Source organism: Saimiri boliviensis, chromosome 2 (assembly GCF_048565385.1).
Source record: "Saimiri boliviensis isolate mSaiBol1 chromosome 2, mSaiBol1.pri, whole genome shotgun sequence".
In the NCBI taxonomy this organism is placed as follows: Eukaryota; Metazoa; Chordata; class Mammalia; order Primates; family Cebidae; genus Saimiri; species Saimiri boliviensis.
This window is the reverse complement of record NC_133450.1, coordinates 81203179-81219875: the sequence shown is the minus strand read 5'-3', so window position 1 is coordinate 81219875 and position 16697 is coordinate 81203179. Positions and strand designations below refer to the sequence as shown.

General features: G+C 43.9%; 1 protein-coding gene across 1 annotated transcript in view; it reads left to right on the top strand.

Moving 5' to 3' along the window:
- SORD (sorbitol dehydrogenase) overlaps window positions 1-16697 on the top strand; it is a 40206-nt gene that overhangs the window by 9516 nt on the left and 13993 nt on the right. Inside the window, exons 2-3 of the mRNA XM_003928915.4 lie at window positions 6993-7026; window positions 9790-9954. Of these exons, the coding sequence (XP_003928964.2) occupies window positions 6993-7026; window positions 9790-9954 (199 nt within the window). The remainder of the gene's footprint in view (window positions 1-6992; window positions 7027-9789; window positions 9955-16697) is intronic.

The window sequence follows — 16697 nt, the reverse complement described above, 5'->3', positions numbered from 1 at the left end:
AGCCCCACCTGGATGTCCCAAGACACCTCAGTCCCAACATGTCCAAGCCCAAATGTCTCTTAATTCTTGTAGGAATTTAGAAATCATCCCAGATGCCTCACTTCCCCACCTCCTACGGGATCTGAAAGAGGGAGAGGGATTAGGCAATGGGAAAGGGTGAGTGTGGTGTGGTTGGAGGTAAGATGGGGGTGTGATAGCCACCCACTGTGTGAGGGGTTTAGCAGTCTCCAGGGTCACTGGGGACTTGATACAGATTTGCATTTCAACAAGATTGTTATCAACAGAACAAAGTTGGATGGAGCCAAGAAAGCCTGGGCTGGAGCCCAACTCAGTGGACCTTGGGAGAACATTCTACCTCCTGCTTTGACCCCGACTTTGCCAGGACCAACACGGCTAGAACAAAGCCTCTCATGACAAAATAGCCAATTGGGAAACTTTTGGATTTTCCTCCCACCCTCAAAGCACCCTTCCAGTCCTCAAGGGAAAGGGAAAATGGAGGGGGAAAGGAAGCAAAAAAGGGTCTGTTGTGCTCTGCGGGTGTGCAAGGCAGGCTCCACAGGCCCACAGAAAGCTTGGCAGTGGGGAGCAGGTGGCTGCTGTGCACCCGGGATGGGCCCAGCACCTTCCCTACACACTGCCAGCTGTCCCCCACCGTAAGGCAGTGGGAGCACATTGCACTCTCCACAACTGACAGAGTCAAGCCTAAAAACTGCCAGAATCTCTTCACTTTCTTCCAAATTCCAGCCTTGTAAAGAGTGGTCATATTTTCTTAATGTTGCTATGAAAACCATGAGAATGCAGTTGTCCTTGGTATCCTGGAGTTGGGGAAGGACTGGCTTCAGGAACCCATTGTGGATACCAAAGTCCAAGGCTTCTCAAGTCTCTTGTATATAATAAATGGTGTAGTATTTGCTTATAACCTACAGGCATCCTCCTATCTACTTTAAATCATCTCTAGATTACCTGTAATACCTAACACAATGTAAATGCTCTGTAAATAATTGTTATACAATATTTTTTCTTTTGCATTATTTTTTATTGTTGTATTGCTATTTTTTATTTTTTGAGTATTTTTGATCTGAGGTTTGGTTGAATCCAGGATGCAGAACACAACTTTTCCACAAAGCAATTTAAAATACTTGCCAAAAGACAAAATTACTACAATTAGTTTAAAAGATCATATTTGGTTGTTTTTTTGTTTTTTGTTTTTTGTTTTTGTTTTTGTTTTTTTTGCAATTCTAGAATTGGGCAACACTTCATGCCATACTTTAGCATATGTTCCAGTAAGCTGAACAGAAGGGGTTGGTTTTACAAACAGAAAATTGCTAAAGAAAGCAGAAATACAAGAAAAATCAGATTGGTCATTTCAGTTACTTTCCTTTTAAAATAGTAACAGGGAAATAGAACAATAGAAAAATAACTGATTGGTTAAGATCAGGTTACTTTAGTTTTTTGTTTTTTGTTTTTTGGGTTTTTTTTGTAAGGAACTTTATTATCATGCTGACTGAAGCTGGTCATATAACAACTTAGTTTTGCTTTGATGATGTATAACTTTAATATGAGTGGCTCCATGTGGGGTTTTTGTTCTGTTCTCTTGGGGCCCAGTAGAGGAGCAAAACAGTAGCCTCCTATAATTTCTATTTAACATGTTTTACTCTTATCAAAAGGACAAGATTGTCAAAGGCTGTTTCAACGTGTGACCTAATTATGAAAAAAGAACTTTGATTTTTACTTCTTTTGTAATAAGAGCAACATATTTACTGAGTCGGCATTCCCTTTCATGATTGTCATTATATGAAGGAGGAAACTGGGGCACACAGGGGTTACATAACTACCCTGAGGTCACACAGCTGGTGGGGGAAGCCTGGGTTGCATGTACTCAGGCAATTCCAGAGTCTGAGTTCACTGTGTCACTCAGGTTGGCTGGAGGAGGTAAAAAGCATCCTCCTCCCATTTCTCCTTGTGTTGAGGCCGTTGCTGCAACCAAAGCAGACAGGTTGAGGGAATCAACTCAGTTATACATACAGGTGGAAGTAGAGGAAAAGCAACCAATGAGGACGTAGCTAGGAAATATATTTAGGCTAATGTAAAAAATATATTTAGGAAAAGCAAGATAACATTTAGTATGTGAGAGGTACCTGAGGTGATTCCATGTCCCCTGAAGTATTTCCATGAGTTACTTTAGGAGTGGGCTGGTGGGGTGGCAGGAGGAGCTGAAGGGGATAGAAGGGAAAGTATATATTTGATTCACATATGTATTTCTGACTTGAAGTGAAATATGCTGGAAAACTGACACAACTACGGTAAAGAAGAGTAACTTACTTCTCTTTACCCCCGTGTACAGTCACTCATTAAAAGATAAGAAATTTGGCCGGGTATGGTGGCTCACACCGGTAATCCCCATACTTTGGAGGCAGAGGCAGACAGATCACTTGAGGCCAGTAGTCTGAGACCAGCCTGGCCAACATGGCGAAACCCATCTCTACCAAAAATTTTTAAAAATATAGCCCAGCAAGGTGGCACATGCCTGTAATCCCAGCTCCTTGGAGGCTGAGGGGGGAGGATCACTTGAGTTCAGGAGGTCGAGGCTGCAGTGAGCTGAGATCCTGACTCTGCGCTATAGCCTGAGTGCAGTGACATCTGACATCAGGGACTGATGATGAGTTACAAAAAAAAAAAAAAAAGAAAGAAATTCTGTTTAGTAAATCTTGAATAAGATTGAGAGGACAAAACTTTTGGGAATGAGAAAAAAAAGGAACTATGGAGATAATAGTGGAAGTTCAGGATCTCAGAGAAGCTAAGAAATTTTGGTAGATGAGAAATAGGATAAATGGAAGAATATCTGAGACAGAAAAAGAGATTAAGCAAACAGAGGATTGTGGCCACAATCATGACAAGGAAACATGAAAAGCAAAGTTTTGAGTAACCATGCTATAATAACTTTATAAAACATTGTAGGCTCCACAGTGCGCCTACAATGTGCAATATTTACAAACCTATGGACTGATGTTAAAATGGTTTTGTGCCCAGGTAGCATGTCTGCTACAGAGACAGAAGGCAGGATAAAAGTCTGAGTTGTACGGATAATTAAAATCAGCAAGAAAAAGAATGGAAAAAGAAGTTGGTGGGCAGGGAGAGGAATTTAACTTCTCCATCAAATGTGTTCTGCTATAGGCACAGCACAAGCTGTTGGCACAGCACCCTCTAGTGTTTGGGAGAGTCACTGCAGCTTTCCTGCATGGTGCAAGCACATTGCTCAGCTCTGTTAACTTGAACAAATATTTACAGTAGTGTTCTCTCTAGTGACCAGGGCCTACTTGGTGTACCTGGGTGTTGTTCTAAGCTTTAGTCTTACCCCCTCTCCACCTCCAAATGGGGAGTTCAGGCCTGGCCTGGCTGGAGGCAAGGCTATGAATTGTATGCTGTGGAACTGTCTTTTAGTGCTTGGGAATTTGCCTACTAGTGCTCTTAGCAAGAAGCGGTGGGGGGGCGGGGAGGTGCTCTCCCATGTTTGAAATAAAGACCTTAGTCTTTATTTCAATTTAATCTGCAGTTTAAAATTTCACACAGTATGATGCAGTCATAAGAAAGAATGAGATGAGGTGGCTGTTTCTGGATTGATTGCCTCCCTCCCTCCCTCCTACCCTCCTTCCTTCCTTCCTTCCTTCCTTCCTTCCTTCCTTCTTTATAGCTAGTCTAAATTATTAAGAGGTAAAAAACTGCCTTAAGCCTTTTTGCCCCCATCAGGCTGCTTTGGATGCCACTCCATCATTTACCACTTTAGTGTTACCATGGGCAGGTTCCTCAGTCTCATCATATGAAAAAGGGACAATAGTAGGATATACCATATAGGGTTTTTGCAAGTATTAAATGAGGTAATGCCTGAAAAGCACACGGTACCTGACACAAGCCATTGAGCAGTACCAGCTAGGCAGCAAAAGCATTGCTTTGAGCTTTGTTTCACTGGAGAAGAGGTTCAAATTAGCACTGAGCCTCTTCAACAAAAAGGGCTGGTAACTAACTTGAGATGAGTGAAAGCCTCAGACCTTCCTTGGAAACACTATCTTGGATAGTAGTTATTTAACAAATACAAACACTTGGGTTTGGGGCCAAGCAGTGTACTTAGTGCTGAAGAGATAGGAGGCATGGTCTTTGGCTTCAAGGGGTTTATTATCTTGTAAGGAAAAGTAAAATCCACTTATCACTTAGCACAGTGATAGTACTGAGCAGCATTTGTCTAGTGCCCTTTGGTGTTGTTTAATGCAGTGGGGTTGCCTATAAAAGCAACTAGGTAAGTTCTTTTGGAAGGAGGCACATGTTGGAGCAGTTCCTCCTCCCAGAACTTCCTTCATGGGGCCCAGCTCTGACATTCTCATCACTTGTTTGGCAGCTTTTGCACCACCCATGAAGGAGAAAAGACATTCCACCTTGGGGCTATGGTAGGATACAGTGGAAGCAGGTTTCATCCACTCTCTGGTGGCATGAACTTGACCAAGTTATTTAACTTCCCAGCTTCAGGTGTCTCATTTACAAACTATATGCTATAGTTTGATGAGGTGAGGATAAAGCCCAGCCCACTGTTTGGCACATGGCAGGTGCTGTGAACATTTCCATCTCTCTTTTTTCTTTTCTTCCTTTTTTTTTTTTTTTTTTTTTTGATACGGAATCTCACTCTGTCACCCAGGCTGGAGAGCAGTGGCACAATCTTGGCTTGCTGCCACCTCCCCCTCCTGGGTTCAACCATTCTCCTGCCTCAGCCTCCTGAGTAGCTGGGACTACAGGCACATGCCACCACGTCTGGCTAATTTTTGTATTTTTAGTAGAGCTGGGGTCTCACCATGTTGGTCCGGCTGGTCTCGAACTCCTGACCCCAAGTGATCCGCCCACCTCAGCCTCCCAAAAGTGCTGGGATTACAGGCATGAGCTGGCTACATCTCTCTTCTTGATTATCTTCAAATAATAAAATGAACACTGGGATTGGCCACTCAGTGGCCATCCCTGTCACTAGGACTTTTCTAGCTAGTTGACAATGAGGAAAGAAGGCTTAGTAAACCAACACTACTACTACTGCTACTGCTGCTAGCTGTGGATACCAGAATAGCTCAGATTGCTTTTAAACCTGTGAGAGAGGCCAAAATGCAGGTCCTATGTGTTCCCAAGGGGCTCCTAAAACACCACATGGGAAGTTTAGGAAAAGAGGACCAGGTATCAGTCTTTGTGCTGATGTAAAGGAAAGAGGTTGGCAGCACAGACACTTCATCCCACCTGTCTGGAGGGAAACATCCTCAGGTCCAACTGTCAGAAACGCCTGCATCCTTTCCCTGGAGGAATTTGTCAGACCAAACAAATCTGTACCTAAGAACATGTTTTTCCAGGAAGACAGGATCTTGGATGGCAGATCTAGAGACCCAAACATCCCTTCTGCCTGGAGTTACATGTACGGTGCTTTTTCCTTAGTCTTGGGGAAGTTGCACCAGTTTTTTTTTTTTTTTTTAATTATTATTAAAAACAAAAGTCGTAGGTACAGGGTGGTCTCCCCGAACAGGCTCCAGGTGGTTGCCATCTCGTGAGTCAGTTGTCACCTTTTTAAAGTGCTGTTACATCAAGAGGTTACAACAAAAAGACAAAGCAAAATCCAAAGGGGAATGCAAAACGGGACTGGAAGTGGGTCCAGGAGAAGGAAGAAAAATAACTTACAGCATTAATAAAGTGAACCTAATACTGAACCGAGAGACTCACAGTACACTTATAGCCATTGCACATAGCCACTTTGTCATTGGGAACAGGAGTTTCAGAAGTAGACGGGACAGGGAGTGCGGGGCCGGCGCCAGCGAAGTTACTACAACGTATTCACAATCGGATTCAAGACTGTACATTCGGAGGGGGGCGCTCTCCCCTCCCTGCTTCTCGCGGTCCAGTTAACCCCTTGAGGTCCGATGCCCTGGAGTTCAAACGGGGTAGAGGGATTTGAGGCGTGAGGCGGTATTTTTTTTTTTTTTTTGAAGAGAGATTTTTCCAAACTTTTATTTGTGCACATTCAATTGAAAAAGATAACTTTTACAGGTTCTTTGGTGCCCATATTCAGCATACAAAAATGTAAAAGACTATTCACAAATAAAACACATTAGCTCAAAATGGAAAAAAATAACAATGACAACAATAAAACAATCTAAGGTAGTGCACACTGTGACAGCTCTGCTTACGGGGACATGAGAATTACTGCGAAAATAAATAGAATGTCCTTTTGTAAAAGCAGCAATGTCATGTCTTGTAAACTTCCTTTTATATTACAGCAAGGTTTGGAATAAAATCCAGAGGGACTGGAGCTTACACTGTAGCCGTGAATGAATAAAAGAGTCTATTTCCTCAATTACTGTTGGTCCAGTTTTCCTTTTGAGTCCAATGTGCAGCAGGTTTTAAAAGGTGCTCAGTTAGAGATTCTAACCAATTAAGTGGTGACTTATAAAATTTCTTTCCTGCTTTCAAACACAAATGGGTAAATCTGTTCCACAGCAGTAGCAACAGCCTTTACATTGGGCCCTGTTACTGTGATACTTCCCGTCGAAAAAATCTGTAACGTAGCTCTGTAAGGTCAGCAATTACAGTCAGCTCTTCCTGGCTACGACTGGGCCTTTGGTTTGCAGGCTATTTCCCAGGGAGGGAACCCAGTGTCAGAACTTTATTTCACCCTGTTGCATGTCACTAGTGACAGCAAGTGTGGTCCTCTGTATGCTTTGTGAGTATGCTGTGCCTGCTGTAGTTGAGTCAGTTGCTGTGTTATGCAGAAAAGTGTTGAAGGGCTGGGCGGGTGTTTGCAGTGTGACATTTAGCACATCCTCTCAGGCATGCACCCAGCAGCAGTGTGGGCTGAGCTTGTGTTAAGTCTACGAAGAAATAAACTAACGATGAAACTAATTGTTTTTGATGGAAAATGTTTATAAAGTAAAGCTATTATGCATGCCACATGACTTTTTCAATTTTGTTTCTTTTAGGAGAATTATCCTATACCTGAACCAGGCCCAAATGGTAGGTTCCTGGGAAACACAACTTATATTTTATTATTTCCTATTATTTCCCTCGGAGTCACATGTATGTTGTTCCCTTACCTCTCTCTTCCTACTGTTTATTACTTTTGCCTCCATTAAAAAACTATGCTTTTGTTAGGGTGAGAACAGAGTCCACTGCCCACGGCATGACCTAGTGGGAAGTTTATCTTCGCTGAAATAAAAAGAATAGGGATCAAATCAGAAAAATTACTGTACCAAACTGCTGACTTGTCCCAAAGAGTTTTTGATGTGAAGTATATGGACCAGTGATAGAATTGTTCCTCTTTTGACCTAATGACAGGGTACCCTATCTACCAGAAACTGCCGCTGGAGTTGCCAAATCATGTCCTAACCCTAACCCAAACTTTGAAAAGGAGTGAGTCTACAGAGCTTCTTAATCTTTTAATCTTTAGCAAAGAGAGCATCATGCCAGCTTTCCCCACTCCCCAGGAAGGCCAGTTACTGAAGTGTGTGGCGGCCCAAGACCTTCTGTCCAGTGGGGGTGGGAGGGGCTGCATGGAGCCCTGTCCCCCTGCCCTAATCAACCAAGCACAGAAAATGAGTGAGCACACTGGGGAGGGGCTTACTCCACTCCTTCCAGGCCTCTCGTTTGGTGAGCCTGTAGGGCTTAGCTGACATGCTGATGCCCGAGGTGGCATCTTTAACTTCCCAGTTTCGAGTTTTTCATTTACAAACTGAATGCTATGGTGACGATAAAGTCCAGCCCACTGTCTGGCACACGGCAGGGGCTATAAACATTTCCATCCCTTTTTCTGTTGGCCTGGGCAGATCCCTGCTGACAGTTTTCCAGTCCCTCCCATCCCTGGAGTCCTGCTGTGTCATAATCGTGCAGGACCCTGAAGTGAGGTTGGGGGCAACATGCGGAGTGTTTCTAGGTGCTCTCCCTCCCCTTCTCACACCTAGCCAGTCAGGTCCCCTGCCTGCCCTTGACGAGTTGGGGGTGTCCTTCCCACTTTATCCTACCTCACACCAGAACCACAGCTTCTGGATGAACATCAGATCGAAGGCAGTTTTCCTGGTAGATCCAGAGCTTTGCTACTCAAAGCTTAGTTGGGTTATTGACTTAAAAGTGGTAAGAATACAGACTAGATAGAATATAACCATTCTATGGGTGCTGAGCAAGAATTGTTTATTTAGGGTTCAAGGATTTTCACCAAGATACCAGGACAGAGAAGTGAAAGAGTTACCTCGCTGTGTCCTGAAAAGTTGACCACTGATTCCAGAAGTGGCCAGGCTAGGGCTATCTTGGACCCAGAGTACAAGCTGGGGTTCTGGTACAGCTTTCCTCCCTGAAGCAGCGTTCTGCGTCCACTCTCTTGCCTCTTGCTGCCCTTGCATTGGAAGGGAAGAGTGCAGCGAGTGTTCTAGTCAAATCCAATCTCTTGCTACCAACTGCTACTTCAGAGAGAAGAAATTCTGAGATGATTTTTGTAACTCAAACTTCTTCCTGCCTTTAATTTGAGAATTCAGCCTGCCATTTCTTATTCTGTTCACTAAAACTAAGGAGGAAGAAAGTTCTGAAGAGCCACTCATAGTAGTCTTTGGCAAGTACAGTGCATGGCAGAGATTTGGATCTCTTTGTCTTCCTAAGGCAGAGTGTTTTTTTTTTTTTTTCAGGGAGGTGTTTGTAACCATCATCTCAGTCAGAGATGATGGTACTTAATTTCAGCAAAGGGCCTCAGTACCATTATTTTAAACTTAGAAAACTGGCCAGGGGCAGTGACTCATGCCTGTAATACCAGCACTTTGGGAGGCTGAGGCAGGCAGATCGCCTGAGGTCAGGACTTCAAGACAAGCCTAGCCAACATGATGAAACCCTGTCTTTGCTAAAAATATAAAAATTAGCCGGGCATGGTAACAGGCACCTGTAATCCCAGCTACTTGGAAGGTAGAGTCAGGAGAATCGCTTGAACCCAGGAGGTGGAGGTTGCGGTGAGCCAAGATTACGCACTCCAGCCTGGGCAACAGAGGGAAACTGTCTCAAAAAAAAAAAAAAAAAAAAAAAGGAAAGAAAACAATAGGCATGAAGAACTCAACTTGATAGTTCAGAACATGTTGCCAAGCTGAGATTCTGCCAGACCTGTTCTCATAAATAGATAAGAATCAGGCATAGCATATTAATTGTTTGGAAAGTTATCTTTTGGAAAACAGTTTGTTCTCCTAAGTACTTGGTACATTTCATCCTACTAATGATATGTTGTTTACCCAATGTATTGGTCAGTGTTATCCAGAGAAACGAAACCACTAAGATATATGTGTATGTATGTATGTGTGTGTGTACAGAGGGCAGGCTGGAAATTCAGGTAAGAGTTGATGTTCCAGTCTTGAGAATTCCTTTTCCTTCAGGAAACCTCAACTCAGTCTTTGCTTTTAAGACCTTCAAACTGATTGGATGAGGCTCACCCACATTACGGAGGGTAATCTACTTTACTCAAAGTCTATTGGTTTAAAAGATAGCCATGCCTAACACGTATCTTCAAACAACCAGGCACTAGACCTTGCCAAGTTGACACATACAATCTGCCATCACATGTGGAAGCTTTTTTGCCTTGCGAGACTTAATCAGGGTTGCTATATAGCTTGTTTTCCTCTGTGGTCTAAATTGTGTACTTGGCCTCGTAACCCAGCCTTCTCCATTGGGCAGAGGGGAATCATTAAGGCACCTCAGAGTGATAGGAGTTGTTCCCTCTCTCACTGGGTTTTTCCTCCTTTCTTTTATCAGAGGTGTTGCTGAGGATGCATTCTGTTGGAATCTGTGGCTCAGATGTCCACTACTGGCAGCATGGTCGAATTGGGGATTTTATTGTGAAAAAGCCCATGGTGCTGGGACATGAAGCTTCCGGAAGAGTCGTAAAAGTGGGATCGTTGGTAAAGCACCTAAAACCAGGTCAGCAAGGTCCTTCAACTTACGTGTTTATTCAACATAAATATCTATGCATGCCTTCTTTGGGCCAGGCCCTCTGTTAAGCTCTGGAGTACAGCAGGGAACAAGACAGTCTGGGACCATACTCACATGGGTCTTAACTTACACAAGGGAAGAGGGACCTGAGGCAGACAGACAGTTACTTGGTCACCATGTGTTAAGGGCAGTAGAAGAGAATGCAGGGTGTGATTAGTGTATTTTATCCAGACCCTTGGTTCATTTGAGGAAGGGACAATTAATGTAACATCTGCAGCCAAGTAATAAATAAGCTAGGTAAAGGGCTGGAGAAAACGTTTGAGGCATAGGAACCCAAACTGCCTTTACATGCTGAGAACCAGGGCTTTGGATATCATGTTTGATTTTTTTTATTAGATGGCTGGGAAACGACCAATATTTTACCTAGATTTACTTAATTCATTTTCCCAGAGGGAGGAATTATCGGCTGTGGCAGCCTGTGTCGTTCCTTGATACTGTGAATTAAATCCAAGTTGTCTTAGCATAGTTAGCTGTTGGCTTTAACCTTCCTTTACTGGTGAGGCTGCTGTGCAGCCTGGAAATAATGTCAGATTATTTAGAGGTAGGTGGAGGTTCTTTTCACCTGGTGACATGAAGCACCATCTTGTGTTAGTTATAAAGTTCTCCGAGGCCAACCACATGGAAAGGGATTGACCAGCTGCAAAGAAGTAGGCATATGCCTTGTTTAGGGATGTTAAGTCATTCATCATTAGTGGAAGTCAAGAAAGCTCCTGTGGTGTTATGAAGCTATTCCATAGTAGAATGTTTATAAGCTTCCAACAGCTACTGATGATTGGTTCTCACATGTGGTACAAGGTCTCTGACTATAAATTATAACAAAGAGTGGGATTCTCTAAATGTAAATTATAACAAGGGTGTAGTCAGTTGTCTACAATGAGTTCAGTCTTGTGCCATGAGCCTTGAGGGATATAGAAAAATGAGCAGATATGATCCCTGGATGCTTGGATCTATGTGGAAACACTAGATGTCAGGCCCTACGTAAATACCAGCAATTAGAGAGAAAGCCCATAGGGTACAATTAGGTGTGGGAAAGAATAGGCTTTAGGAGTTCGAAGGGCACTTGTTGTGGGCAGAGGTGGTTAAAGAGTTCATGGAGGAGATAGGTCTTTGAGCTAGACATCTAACAGTAATGACATTAATAAGAAGGTGGTTGATATTCTGGGTTCCCCTTTCCCAAGCCATGGAGCCCATCAACCCTGGAGTCCTGTGAAGGGTAACAGATAAAGAAAAGTTGTCCCTCCTCAAGAGATTGCCAAGCAGTTTGAGATATGGGGAAATTAAACTTCCCAGTTTGAGGGATGCGTCTGAGAGATGCAATTACCCGTCTGTGAGGAGAGGACAGAGGAGGAAAAAAGGAAAAAGCTTTTTTTTCTCCTTCTCCAGAGTCTGAGGGTCAAAGGAGTTCCAGTGATTTAGGAGGCACTTGAGAGGGATGCAGCCTGAAAATGATGGGTTGGTTACCTATCTGGAAATAGAAGGGAGAAAAGGTGTCCCTTAACCTCTTTCCTCCTTTTGGAGTGACCCTGGGATGTGAGAAAGATAGAAAGGTTCAGCATTTGGGGAGGCTGAGGCAGGTGGATCATCTGAGGCCAGGAGTTCGACACCAGCCTGGCCAACATGGGGAAACCCTGTCCTACTAAAATTACAAAAATTAGCCAGGCATGGTGGCAGGCACGTGTAATCCCAGATACTCAGGAGGCTGAGGCAGGAGAATCACTTGAACCTGGGAGGAGGAAATTGCTGTGAGTTGAGATCACATCACTGTACTACAGCCTGGGTGACAAAGCCAGACTCTGTCTCAAAAAAAAGAAAAAGTTAGAAAGGGCATCTTCCTTCTTCTCTTCCCTGCTGTGTCCTCTGGGTCCCAGTGACTGACATACATACTGTCCCATGGGTGCAAGTGCAACCTTCATCCATGTAGTAGGGAGGCCCAGTGGGTAGGAACATTCACACTTATCTACATGCCACCCTATCCTCTCACTGTAGGTAACCTTTGGGTTCCCTAGACCTTATCTATGCCATGTTTGCAAGCATGACATCCATCCACAAAGTGGGAGGGCCTAATCTGTGGGAGTTAGTCATGCTCACCTGCACGGGGCCCCTTGACTTCTGCTGTTGTCTGCCTCAGGTCTAGTGTTTCATTCCAGCGCTTCGACCTGAAGCTTGGAACTGAGTTTGGGACAAAAGAATTGCCTCAAGGGGTTGCATGGACTTATTAAATCCCAGGTGCTCCTCACCAGCCAGCAGCCAGCAGCCAGTGGGGTTACTCCTTTGCTGCCTCCTTATGAAAAGCCAAATGTTAAGGTAAAGCTGTGAAGCTGGGTCTTCCTCAAACAAGTAATGGTGTCTTGTGAACTGAGGTCTTAGCCTAATAAGACACCTTCAACTCCTGACATGGTAGAGAAAAGAAAAAAACAGCTTGAGGGCAGGGCTGTGTTAACTGATGACAGGGTGGCGAAAAGAGGTCCTTGGTGTTATCAAACTGAGCAAAACACGACAAATCCAGCAATCAGTCTTACTGTTTAAACAGGCAATGGCTGATACCATAGGGACTAAAGGATGTGAAATATTGCTACATTTAATAGCAAATGCCAGTAAAAGTAATAGTAACAGAGTTTTCATGTTTGTCTTTTACCTATGGCCAGTAACCCCACTACAAGGCTAATAACACTAAGCAAAAGATTATAGTAACTGAGACTGTCTGTCTGACATTCAGAAAGTGCCACAGTGCATAATCCTACCGCAAAAAAGTAAATTAAGCAAAATAATCCCAGCTGTGAAAAGGAACAAACTGTCATAAAGAGAGCCCAGTCTGAGGTTTTAAAGGGAGTTTCTTTGTGATCTTTCCTGGCTGCATAGGTTTGCAGCCTGCTCCCAGTCATGTTCAGATTCTCCAGTTTCCTCTGGGAGGAAAGTGGCTGGGTTTACACAGGGACAGAGTTTTGTTTGTTTGTTTGTTTGTTTGTTTGTTTGTTTTTGAGACAGGAGTTTTGCTCTTGTTACCCAGGCTGGAGTGCGATGGCGCGATTCTCCTGCCTCAGCCTCCTTAGTAGCTGGGATTACAGGCACGTGCCACCATGCTCAGCTAATTTTTGTATTTTTAGTAGAGACGGGGTTTCACCATGTTGACCAGGATGGTCTCGATCTCTTGACCTCGTGATCCACTCGTCTCGGCCTCCCAAAGTGCTGGGATTACAGGTGTGAGCCACTGTGCCCGGCATGGGACAGATTTTTAAATGGATTGTGGATCCTTCCAGCAGCAAAGCCTGATAGTTGAGGAGGTGATTGTCTGTTAGCCAGAGACTCCAGTATAGCTGAATGCAGAACAGGTGTCTCAAACGTAAGGACTGAATGGCTGTCCTCCCTGTGATGGGGGCAGCATTGAGGCTAAAAGTTGTCTCTCAAGGGTGGCTTCGTCTTGACTGTTGCTTGAATGTTGCTGTGAAATTGGGGAACTAGAGGCCTTGGACAAATGGCTAATGGGGCAGAGAAAAATCTCATTTCACTAGGTAGCATGGTAGGAATTGAAATGTTAGGTTAAAAACTCTGATTCCAGATGTTTTCGAGGCAGAGGATAGAAAGAGAGGTTTGGAGTTTGATAGGCTGTCCCCACAGTATGCCTCTAGCAGAAGAAAATTAACTGTCTCATAGAGAAACTGTTCAAATTCATTGGGCAGTGCTGGGTTCTTACATGGAGAGAAAAAAAAAAATGGAGAGGAGGGTATTCACTGAGGGTGAAATATCCTCCCAGACAGTGCCATGAATGCCTATCATTAGGGTACAAAAAGGTCTTTACTAGGTGAAAATTTAGACTGAAATATTGAATTCCCCCTGTTCCTAGGAAATCACAAAAACAACAATTCTTTGAGTTACATTCCTGGTTACTAAGGTACTGGCTGACTATCCAACAATATTATATTCCTAGGTTGTAAAAACACCTTCAGCAGAGCACACGAAGAAAGGAAAGGAGACATGATAGCCATGAAGGAGAGAATGGAAGAAAATACGATAGGAAAGACTGAAAGTCCTGGTGCTGACACTGCGACAGGCTGGCGGGGACTGGAGTTAGTTCAGGGGCCTTCCGATAACACCAAGGTGTAGCCTCAGCCAGAAACCTTCAGTTGCCCCAGGCCCTCCTTCCAACAAACTCCATGTGATGGCTAGGTCTTCCATGAATGGAAACTGGATTGGAACAGAGCCAGTATTCCCAACACCCAAGGGTGATGGGGGATTGACAGAGTCTTCTCCAGCAAGCCTGTCCTCTTGAGTCTTACAGATCTGGTGGCTTCACTAACCACTCATAACTGGCCAACAGAGGCCTGGTGTTTGTTTGATTTTGAGAGGAAAAAAAAACTGTGGATAAGAAACTGTAGAAAGTAAAGTATTGAAGGTCTGCTCCTACTCTCCCTTCAGACATATCCCAGACGAGCCCCTACAAATGAAGCAGTCTAGGGTCAGTGTAGCAGTCTCTTTGTCTGAGGTGGTTATCCAGAGTTCTTTGTCTCATGACCAAGAAAATTAAGCAGCATGGACACCAAGGGTGAGGTTGGAGTGAAAGTTTAATAAGCGAAAGAGGAAAGCTCTCAGCAACAGAACAGGGGGACCTGAAAGAAGGTTGTTGTTTTACAGTTAAATACAAAGGTTTTTATAAGAAACTTTCCTTATTTGTGTAGGTGCCTGTGTAGTTTCCCTTATCTGTGTAGTTGTAAACATGTCTTAGGCAAGCACAGGGTGCAGCTTCTCTTGTCTGATCAATTGTGGACATGTTTTAGGTAAGCCCCTGCACCACCCCCGTGCAAGTTCCCATGGAGGGCACTGTGTACATGCCTGAAAAGGGGAGGAAACTTTTTCCTGGGAGCCCACTAGTTACACAGAATACCAAGGTATTTCTGTGTTGGGCCTCACTCCCTTATCTGTAACTGTAGCTTGATTTTTCCAAGCTGCTCTTTTTGTGCCTGCAGCTTGATTTTTTTCCAGGCTGCTCTTTTGTTTGAAAGAATTTAACTAAGGACCTGCCCTAACTGTCTGCCTGCTTTTTTTCTTTCTCCTCCCCGACTTGGGAGGCTGAGGCAGGAGGATCACCTGAACTTGGGGAGGTTGAGGCTGCAGTGAGCTGTGACTGTTCCACTGTACTCCAGCCTGGGTGACAGACTAAGATCCTGCCTCAAACAACAAACAAACAAAAAACCAAAAAAAAAAGGAAAGAAAGAAACACGCAACCCCCAAAAATCCAACAACGAGAAAACTGGAAACAACCAGGTTTCTATCAATAAGAGAATAGTGATACTGAATATGGTATACTCTTACAAGGAAACACTATTCAGCCGTGAAAAGGAACAAACTGTCATTTGTTTTCAAGACAGAGTTGCTCACCCAGGTTGGAATGCAATGATATGATCATGGCTCTCTGCAGCCACAACCTCCTGGGCCCAAATGAATCTCCCACCTCAGCCTCACAAGTAGCTGGGACTATAGGCGCACACCACCACCATTCCCAGCTAATTAAAAAATTTTTTTTTTTTGAGATGGAATTTTGCTCTTGTTACCCAGGCTGGAGTGCAATGGCGTGATCTCGGCTCACCGCAGCCTCCGCCTCCTGGGTTCAGGCAATTCTCCTGCCTCAGCCTCCTGAGTAGCTGGGATCACAGGCACGCGCCACCATGCCCAGCTGATTTTTTGTATTTTTAGTAGAGACGGGGTTTCACCACGTTGACCAGGATGGTCTCGATCTCTCGACCTCGTGATCCACCCGCCTCAGCCTCCCAAAGTGCTGGGATTACAGGCTTGAGCCACTGCGCCCGGCTAAAAATTTTATTTATTTTGTAAAGATGCCCAGGTTGGTATCAAACTCCTGGGCTCAAGCAATCCTCCTGCCTTGAGCTCCCAAAGGGCTGGAATTAGGGGATTATAGGCATGAGCCACCACACCTGGCCAGACAAACAAACTATTAATACTATAACATAGATCAATCTGAAAAGTATCATACTAACTGAAAGGAGCAAGATTCAAGAGTATCCCATTTTTGTTATGCTATAACAGGCAATACTAATCTGTGGTACAAAAAAATCATTGGTGTTCTCTGGGGATGGGGATTAACTGGGAAGGAATAGAGAGGAATAAGATTTCTGAGGTAGTGGTAGTGTTCTGTATCTTAAAAGGGGTTTGCATTATGAGGTGATACCTTTGAAAAGAACCATAAACAAATACTGAACTCTAGTTAATGATATGCAGGCTGGAGCATTTGAGGGTGAAGTATACTGATGTCTATAGCTTGCTATGAAATGCATCAGAGAAGATAGATTGATGTAAGGAGAGACAGTTGAGACGGAGGGGTAGATGGGTAGATACGTGATAAAGTGAACATAGCTAGATGTTCCTTGAAGGATGTAGGAGGAGGGTATCCAGGTGTTTACTACACAAGTCTTTGAATTTTGCTGTGTGTTTGAAATTCTTCATAATACTAAAAAGATAGGAAAACAACAACAACAACAACAATTAGAGAGCAGTTTTCAGGCTGGGTTTCCAAGCAGGTATAGTGAGGCATAGAGTAGAAGTATAATAGACCTGGCTGTTCACAAGCCTCAAATATTACTCTCCATTGTGCCAGAGGCCTCTGCATGTCATTGGCCTTTGCAGTTCTACTACCAGGACTCAGTTGACTACTAGTTATT